Raw genomic sequence first — 10,000 nt, 5'->3', positions numbered from 1 at the left:
CACAAAGTCCCCCTGGGTGCACATCCACATGTACTTATTTGTGTTTTTATGTTTTTATGTTTACTGTATGCACCTTCACACCAGAAAAAATTCCAAGTAGGTGTAAACCTACTTGGCAATAAATCCCATTCTGATTCTGATTCTGATGTAGTCAACTTAAAAGAGCTAGCAATGCTACGAAAGCTAGGAATGTTTTGCATACGCAAAATAACATGATTCAGTATGCTCGTGATTAAGTATGCTTGTGATTAAGTATCCTTGTGATTAAGTATCCTTGTGATTAAGTATGCTCTTGATTAAGTATCCTTGTGATTAAGTATGCTCTTGATTAAGTATGCTCGTGATTAAGTATGCTCGTGATTAAGTATGCTCGTGATGTGTGTGTGTGTGTGTACGTGTGTGTGTGTGTGTGTGTGTATGCTCGTGATTAAGTATGCTCATGATTAAGTATGCTCGTGATTAAGTATGCTTAAAGATGGGACATTTTGCTGTTGAACACGTGGAGCCAGTCACATCCCTGTCCTGCCATTGCAGTGAAGCAGTGAAGTAGACTTTAGCACTTTAAATGGGTCTTTTTCAAAATAAGGTGAGCAACAGCAACAACTACAACAAGAAAGGAGTTTTCAACAACACCGGTGCAGCTAATTAAACAGAGCTCTGACTGCTGCAGATCAGTAGCTACATCTATTCTGATCAATAAACCATAGAGCTCAACATCTATTCTGATCATTAAACCATAGAGCTCTACATCTATTCTGATCATTAAATAATAAATAAACATTAAACCATAGAGCTCTACATCTATTCTGATCATTCAACCATAGAGATCAACATCTATTCTGATCATTAAATAATAAATAAACATTAAACCATAGAGCTCAACATCTATTCTGATCATTAAACCATAGAGCTCTACATCTATTCTGATCATTAAATAATAAATAAACATTAAACCATAGAGCTCTACATCTATTCTGATCATTCAACCATAGAGATCAACATCTATTCTGATCATTAAATAATAAATAAACATTAAACCATAGAGCTCAACATCTATTCTGATCATTAAATCATAGAGCTCAACATCTATTCTGGTCATTATGCATTTTATGTATTCAATTTAATAATTTGAATTATAATTATTATTTTTTTTTTTTGCACTATATCTGAGTTATGTTTCTTTGATGTCTATTTTTATGTGCATTTAATTTCTTTGTGCATATTATGTATTTGCTGTAAAGCACTTTGAGCTGCATTCTTTTGCATGGAAGGTGCTATATAAATAAAGTTTTATTATTATTATTATTATTATTATTATTAAACCATAGAGCTCAACATCTATTCTGATCAATAAATCCTAGAGTTCTACATCTATTCTGATCGTTAAACCATAGAGCTCAACATCTATTCTGATCATTAAATAATAAATAAACTATAAACCATAGAGCTCAACATTTATTCTGATCATTAAATAATAAATAAACTATAAACCATAGAGCTCAACATCTATTCTGATCATTAAACCATAGAGATCAAGATCTATCCTGATCAATAAACCATAGAGCTCAACATCTATTCTGATCATTAAATAATAAATAAACTATAAACCATAGAGCTCAACATTTATTCTGATCATTAAATAATAAATAAACTATAAACCATAGAGCTCAACATCTATTCTGATCATTAAACCATAGAGATCAAGATCTATCCTGATCAATAAACCATAGAGCTCTGTTGGAGGTCAGTAGCTCTGCTGGAGGTCAGTATCTCCGCGGTCCAGACTGACCTTCTTGAGGTCCTGCCTGGTCTTGAGGCCCCAGCCGCGGTCGTGGGTCTTGAAGACCTCGGTGTCGGGGTAGTGGCGTCGGGAGAAGCTCTGGTTGTGGCAGCGCTCGGCGGACGGGCACGCCTGCGGGTGGCACTCGTACTGGAGCACGCGGTTCAGGCACTGGGTGTCCTGCCCGCACGGGCGCTCGTCGGACGGGCGGCAGTTGCAGCGCGGGATCTCCGTCAGGTCGGCCACGTGCACCTGCACCTTCCCCACCGGCTTGTTGGACTACATAGGGGGGGGGGGGGGTTAGTTTATGAGCATTAAGCTGTGTGTGTGTGTGTGTGTGTGTGTGTGTGTGTGTGTCCTCCCTTGGTGAGTTTGAAAGGTGTGTGTGTGTGTGTGTGTGTGTGTGTGTGTGTGTGTGTGTGTGTGTGTGTGTGTGTGTGTGAGTGAGTGTGTCCTACCTTGGTGAGTTTGAAGGGTGTGTGTGTGTGTCTGTGTGTGTGTGTCTGTCTGTGTGTGTGTGTGTGTGTGTGAGTGAGTGTGTCCTACCTTGATGAGTTTGCAGGATGTGTGTGTGTGTGTGTGTGTGTGTGTGTGTGTGTCTGTGCGTGTGTGTGTGTGTGTGTGTGTCCTACCTTGATGAGTTTGTAGGGCGGGGGTCTGCGGGAGTTGCGTTCCTGCTCCAGAGCCTCTTTAGTCTCCCTCTGGGCCTTCAGCTCCTGAAACCTCCTGGCAGCCTCCTCCAGCGCTGATCACACACACACACAATCACACACAGACACACGCACACACACACACACACACACACACACACACACACACACACACAGACACACGCACACAATCGCACACGCGCACACACGCACACACGCACACACACGTACACACACACACACACACACACACACACGCACACACACACACGCGCACGCACACGCACACACACGCACACACACACACACACACACACACACACACACACACAGACACACGCACACACACGCGCACACACACACACACACACAATCACACACATACACAATTTACAAATGTTCTTTATCTTCCGTATTTATATATTTAGAAGGAGATACCTTTCCATAAACCGATAGACATATATGTGCACCCATATCACCCATAAGCACACAATGAGAGCACACATTTGCACAAAGAACAAATATATGAGCACCACATGATGTTTCTCTTGTCATACACAAACAAACAGAGAGACACACACCTCTACACACACACCTCTACACACACACACACCTCTACGCACGTACACTTAAAGTTTCATTAACACACTACTGACTGCCTCACCCTTCTTGAAGGTCTTGTTGATGCCGACCTGGCCCTCGGCGAAGTTGCGGTCGCTCTCCACGTAGGGGAAGACGCGCCCCTGGTTGCTCCAGTAGTAGTCGTGGGAACCGAAGAAGAAGACGGGGAAGTCCCCCACGTCGTGCTTCAGCGTCTGGATGTTGGACGGCACCAGGCGAGGGTTACAGATCTCGGCCGGCCACCACCTGCAGAGGGAAGAGCACACACACCAGGGAAACAGCTCAGGGTTAGGAACAGCTCTTAGACCTCCACACACACCAGGGAAGAGCTCAGGGTTAGGGCTCTTAGACCTCCACACACACCAGGGAAGAGCTCAGGGTTAGGAGACCTCCACACACACCAGGGAAACAGCTCAGGGTTAGGAACAGCTCTTAGACCTCCACACACACCAGGGAAGAGCTCAGGGTTAGGAGACCTCCACACACACCAGGGAAACAGCTCAGGGTTAGGAGACCTCCACACACACCAGGGAAGAGCTCAGGGTTAGGGCTCTTAGACCTCCACACACACCAGGGAAACAGCTCAGGTTTAGGAACAGCTCAGGGTTAGGAACAGCTTTAAGACCTCCACCCAGCTCCCTGACAGCTCTTTCCATCTATAACTATATGATAGAGCTTTAAAGTTAGAGGCCGTAACTATATGATCGAGCTTTAAAGTTAGGGCTGTAACATTCAAGATACTCATGGTTGCAGGGAAAAAGGTAATTACAAGGAAATGGGGGACTGAGGATCTACCCACTCAGACCCATTGGGTGGACACACAGTGGGGGAAATACATATGATGGAAAGACTGACACACAGGCTACGGCTGACAGGATCACAGATGGACAGTAAATGGAGGAAGTGGACTCTATGGCAGTTGACACAGAATTGACATTTAAGTTTTAATTCTGGTTGTCGATGTTGTTGATGACTTGTTGTATTGGTGTTCTTATTGTTGAATAAAAAGAAAATAGTAAAAAAAAAAGTTAGGGCTGTCACTATATGATCAAGCTTTAATTAGACTTCCTGCAGGAAACAGGAAATCAGTAAATGTACAGAAAACAATTTGCTTTTGTTATATTCAATTCAATTCTACCCAATTCATTTGGGTTATTTCAGCACTGTTTATCTACTGTATGAAGCTGTGACTGGAGAAAGTCGGAGCATGTAGAAGTATATGTATGCTTGTATAGTCCTACTTTATATAATGTAAGCTCACAGATTTGGATATTCTTTCTTATTCTTCCTTCTGGTTTGGCTATTCCGTCTTTCTTATTACGTATTTTAAGTAGCACAGTAACAGTCTGAAGCTCACGCCAAACCCAATAGGCTTGTCCAATCGAGTGTTGTTGGGTGTGTGTGCGGCGTCAGACTCACCGGTAGTTCCCCAGCTTGACCCAGACGATGTGCTTGTAGTGGGGCTTCTTCCCCGCCCGGCACCCCCGGCAGAGCCAGACTCCCTCCGGCATCTCCATGTTCAAACACTCTGGGTGGAAGGCTGCTGGGCAACCGTCACAACACAGTAGTCTTCCTCCTTATCACACACATACATACACACACACACCACACACACACACACACACACACACACACACACACACACACACACAGAATGACACACACACACGCACAAGGAGCACAAAGGGTTATTACGTGCAAGTCTTTGTCCAAACACCAGGGGGTTGACATTCTTCAAAACTTATCCCTCAGCAGGCTAGCCGAGGTGAGGTCGTGAACTTTCCGCTCCAAAAACACTTCAGACAAACCGAAACATCTCCCTCAGGTTCTTCCTTCCGTGCGGAGGCTTCCGAGACTGGCACAGCCTGGCACAGCCTGGCACAGACTGGCACAGACTGGCACAGACTAACAGCGCTCCTCTGCTGAGCTGTTTTCACCAGTGCCTTCACCTCGCACGACGCCTGGACGTTTGGCCCAGTGTGTAAAAACTTGAGTGGTTTTGATCCTGCCTCAGGATAAGTTTTGCTGAATGTACCTTTAAAGAAGCAGGATTTGAGCCAAGGGCATCATGCTGTGTGACCGGAGATAGGAAATCACCACAAGTGCTCAGTGCTCCCGGGGCGTGTGTGTGTGTGTGTGTGTGTGTGTGTGTGTGTGTGAGTGCAGGAGTGTCAAACATACTCATCTTAACACATTTTGGATGGCTTTCTTAGACAAGCATATGACTGATAAAACTGTGAATAAAATATCACAGTTCTAAGGAGCGATGGCAAAGTTGACTGCTTGCCGTCGTTTATCAGGTAAACAACTCAACCCTTTTCAATCAGGATCATTTCAAACTTCCATTTCAAACGTCCATTGTTAAAGCTATTAGGACTGATGATCAGCATTTTAACTTTAGCTTCCATTCATCATATTGCCAATCAATTGTCTTATCAACATCATAATATTCCCTTTCTGTGCCTATTAGGGTCCCCCTACCATCCAAAACACAATCAAATGCTCAGTGCAAAACATGCACAGGATTTGAGTCGCACGATGCAGAACGATATCAGCGACAGACCAAAAAAGCATAATAATAATAATAATAATCATTAACTGAAAGCACAAGCAAGCTGGGGGGCCAGTCGACCCTGGGGCCGAGCGTGACGAGCGTGACGCGGGTTAGGGTTAGGGTTAGGGCGAGGCGTTATTCAGAATCATTATTCAGTGCAGACGGGCAGGCCAGTACGAGCCTGAGGCCCAGCACACACACACACACACACACACACACACACACACACATATACACACACACACACACACACACACACACACACACACACACACACTCACACACACACACACACACACACACACATATATATACACACACACACACACACACACACACACACACACACCACACACACACACACACAACACACACAGACACACACACACACACACACACACACACACACACACACACATACACACACAACAGCAGAGGAGCACCGACTCACTCTGTGGCTACGTGTGTGTGTGATGTGTGTAGGATTGTGGCCTTCCCATGATTTAGTGTGTGCATGCGTGTGTGTCATCGCTTAATTGAGCCCATTTCTTTGTAAATTTGTTTGTGTTACTGGAAGCCCAAAGCAGAATCAAACTCGCCCAGAGAGGCAATAGAACTTTCCGCAGCATTCTGAGGAGACGTATGATAAGAGCTAATAGCCCGCAAACACAAACAAAAGGGGAGGGGCAAACACAAACAAAAGGGGAGGCAAAAGCAAACAAAAACAAAAAAATCTTATCGCCACGGAATTTCGTATAAATAGTGCCAATCTTATCGCCACGGAATTTTGACCCAATAGTGCCAATCTTTTCACCACGGAGTTTTGTACCAATAGTGTCAATCTTATCGACACGGAATTTCGTATAAATAGTGCCAATCTTATCGCCACGGAATTTTGACCCAATAGTGCCAATCTTTTCACCACGTAAGTTTTGTACCAATAGTGTCAATCTTATCGACACGGAATTTCGTAGCGAGTGCGCCAATCTTATCGCCACGGAATTCTGTACCAACAGGTCACACTTGGTCAAAAAAAAAAAAAAAAAAGAACACAAGCACATAAATGATTGGTCGAGCAAAAAGCAGCAGCGAGGCAGAGCGGGGATAATTAGAAACACACACATAAATAAAAAAAACAAACGTGAGTTTTACCTTTGCCAATATTCTTTTGGGTAGCTGACGAAGGAGAAGATAGCAGAGGTAATGTCATCAACTCGGCACGGTTTGACTCAGTCAGAAGGAAGTGAGACTTAAAGGTATATGAGCTTAATATGAGGTCAGTGTGGTCGTGCACTAAGAGCCCTACACAAGGACAAGACAAACAGGAAGAGACGTGAGATGCACGGGGGGAAAACTACCCACGACTCACACACACAGAGGACACCGGACACACACACACACACACACACACAAGCAACAGCTGAAAATGAACTCAATCATCACAGAGACACACAGAGGAGGAGAGGAGGAGAGGAGAGGAGGAGGAGAGGGGGATCACACAGAGACAGAGGAGGAGGAGAAGAGGAGGAGGAGACAGAGGAGGGGAGAGAGGAGGAGGAGAAGAGGAGGAGAGGTGGAGAGGAGAGGAGAGGATCACACAGAGACAGAGGAGGAGGAGGAGAGAGAGGAGGAGGAGAAGAGGAGGATCACACAGAGACAGAGGAGGAGGAGGAGAGAGGAGGAGGAGAGAGGAGGAGGAGAAGAGAGGAGGAGCACAGAGACAGAGGAGGAGGAGGAGAGAGAAGGAGGAGAGAGGAGGAGCACAGAGAGACAGAGGAGGAGGAGAAGATGAGGAGGAGGAGAGGAGAGAGGAGAGGAGAGAGGAGGAGGAGGAGAGGAGGAGAGGAGGAGAGGAGAGGAGGATCACAGAGAGATGTAGGCTTGGGACCTTCTGTTGTTCAGGTGTATTTTAGAACAATAGACCCTATACATTATAATTTTCATTACCGTACTTTCCGCACTATAAGCCGCTACTTTTTTCCCATGCTTTGAACCTCGTGGCTTAAACAATGACGCGGCTAATTTATGGATTATGATACCTGTGACTGTATACGGTGGCTTTGTGGAGCTAGGATGCTAGCATGGATGCAGCATGGATGGATTAGCTCCAGGCGATTTCTCAGTATCTCTCAATAACTTAACTAATGTCAAAATAACCACAGTCTACCGGCGTAGACAGAACACAACTCAAAACACTTTAGAAAATAAAAGTGTAATACAATACAAATCCAGTCTTTTCAAGTTCTTTAGCTCACTGGTTTCAAACTAGCGTCTTTCTTCTATCTATCTGTCTTCAATCTAACGTTCTAGCTTCTGATTGACTCTTGCAACTGTGCTCTCTTAAAGCAACAGTGCACTTATCGTAACTGGCAAAACTAATAATCACTATTGTATTACTTTTGATATTCATTTTAGCCTGTGTAAAGTTAATTTGTTTCAATGTACCGGTAGGCACCTGCGGCTTATAGACATGTGCGGCTTATGTATGTTAAAAATAATTATTTTTGAAAAATTCAGTGGGTGAGGCTTATATTCAGGTGCGCTTAATAGTCCGGAAATTACGGTATATGAGATTCATTATAATTTTGCATTGATAAAATGAAGCTACAAGCTCCCATTCCCCATTGCTAGCTTGTTAGTATTCCATAAAGTAGTTATTAAGTGAGTCTTAACAAGGCCTATTTATCAAAATGTTCAGTTTTAACAAGAAAGAAGAGAGGAAAAGAGGCGTTTGTTTTCTCTCCATCGTCCCTCACAGCGGCAGTGTACTGCACGCTCTCCTCCTCCCCGTGTGAAACAGAAGGCACATTTTAAAAGTAATCTCAAAACATGGTTGACAAATAACCACAAATGTGATCACTAGTGGGTAAGCAGTAGAACTTGTATATTGGGATTGTATTTTATTTGATTGTATCTTATTTTATTTTATATTATTTTTTGATGTATTGTCAATGTTATGTTTGATATACGTTAATGCCTTTTTTTTTTAAGGTTGTATAGCCTTTTTTTCACTCTGGCAGGGGGACTGCCAATGGGAAACTAGCCTTTTTGGCTATAATTGGGTGCATTTACATTTTAAATGTTCATGAATGTACACTGTCCCCTCTTGATCAAATAAACAAATTGATTTAATTGATTGATTGATTGATTACTGGAGCACTGCCTCAGAACATTGAGCAGCTCACACAGAAGATTCCCATGCCTACATTCTACATTCTACATTCTATATTCTCTACAATCAACAACCTCTACAATCCAATAAGATCATCTACAGTCAGGGACTCTACAATCAGGGACTCTACAAAACAAAAAATAACAATAATAATAAATAAATAAGATGTCTTCTGCGGGGAAGTTAAAGAGAACAGTGGGTTCTAATTGTTATACTGTACTTCTATACTGCACTAGAGCTGATCATATATCTCAGCCTGCAAGGTCAACAATCAGAAGAGAAGAAACAAACAAACAAAGAAACAAACAACAACAACAACAACAACAACAACAACTGGATCTTGTAGGAGAGAAAGAGAAAGGGAAGAAGCGGAGGGTTAGTCTCAGACAGAAGAAGTCAAGAAGGACCGTTTCACATCTGCAGTGCATGTCTGCGAAGGCAACGCAACACACACACACACCAGTGGAGCAGTGAGGGGGTGAAGTCGACACACACACACACACACACACACACACAGAGAGAGACTACGGGGGGGTTAGACCACTACAGGACATCTTGGATGTGAGCGCTCACACACACACACACACACACACACACACGTTAGGGCCTGATGTTTAACACTAGCAGCTCGACTCAGGGGCCGGAGACACAGGTTACTCTGAGCAGACAGACAGACAGACACAGCTACACACACACCCAGGTCTCTGGGCAGTGCCAAGCTAAAGGGAGAGCGTTTAAAAAAGCCATTTCTGTCAACTCCTAAACAGAACAGAAACCTAAGACTGCATCATCACTTAGAATGTCTCTAAGCACAGCTGTTTAAGGGATACTGGATTATTCACATTACTGACACACAGAACTGAGCTATATTATATATGTGCTGCTATATTATTTGTGATAACTGTGCTATATAAACCTATAACACATGGACAACCACGATAGGCTGATATTGCAGACCTCATGCATGAATACTTGTAAATAAATGTTTTTTACTGTAAGGGACACCTTTTAATAAATGCTGTTACTGTACATGGCCGTGGGGGGAGGGCGGGAGGGCGGGAGGGCGGGATGGCCTTCTTACCTCGGGAACAGAGGAAACACCATCCTACGTTTACCGGTGAGCAGAGGTTGCCGTTCCTGCGCGAGCTGGAGTGGTTGCTGCAGACGATGATGTGCGGGGTGATGGGCACGGAGCCCGCGGCCACGCAGCCGTCGCCAGTGTG

General features: G+C 44.0%; 1 protein-coding gene across 1 annotated transcript in view; it reads right to left on the bottom strand.

Moving 5' to 3' along the window:
* Window positions 1–10,000, bottom strand: part of nsd3 (nuclear receptor binding SET domain protein 3) — a 40,320-nt gene that overhangs the window by 6,294 nt on the left and 24,026 nt on the right. The window contains exons 14-20 of the mRNA XM_042709462.1: window positions 9,859–10,000; window positions 6,758–6,907; window positions 4,471–4,627; window positions 3,095–3,297; window positions 2,413–2,525; window positions 1,790–2,059; window positions 1–12 (exon numbers count right to left, since the gene is read on the bottom strand). The exon at window positions 1–12 is cut by the window's left edge and continues 105 nt beyond it; the exon at window positions 9,859–10,000 is cut by the window's right edge and continues 38 nt beyond it. Coding sequence (XP_042565396.1) covers window positions 1–12; window positions 1,790–2,059; window positions 2,413–2,525; window positions 3,095–3,297; window positions 4,471–4,627; window positions 6,758–6,907; window positions 9,859–10,000 — 1,047 coding nt within the window. The remainder of the gene's footprint in view (window positions 13–1,789; window positions 2,060–2,412; window positions 2,526–3,094; window positions 3,298–4,470; window positions 4,628–6,757; window positions 6,908–9,858) is intronic.

Source organism: Clupea harengus, chromosome 12, assembly GCF_900700415.2.
Source record: "Clupea harengus chromosome 12, Ch_v2.0.2, whole genome shotgun sequence".
Classification (NCBI taxonomy): Eukaryota; Metazoa; Chordata; class Actinopteri; order Clupeiformes; family Clupeidae; genus Clupea; species Clupea harengus.
Note: the sequence above shows the minus strand (reverse complement) of the source record. Positions and strands in the feature narration are given on the sequence as shown.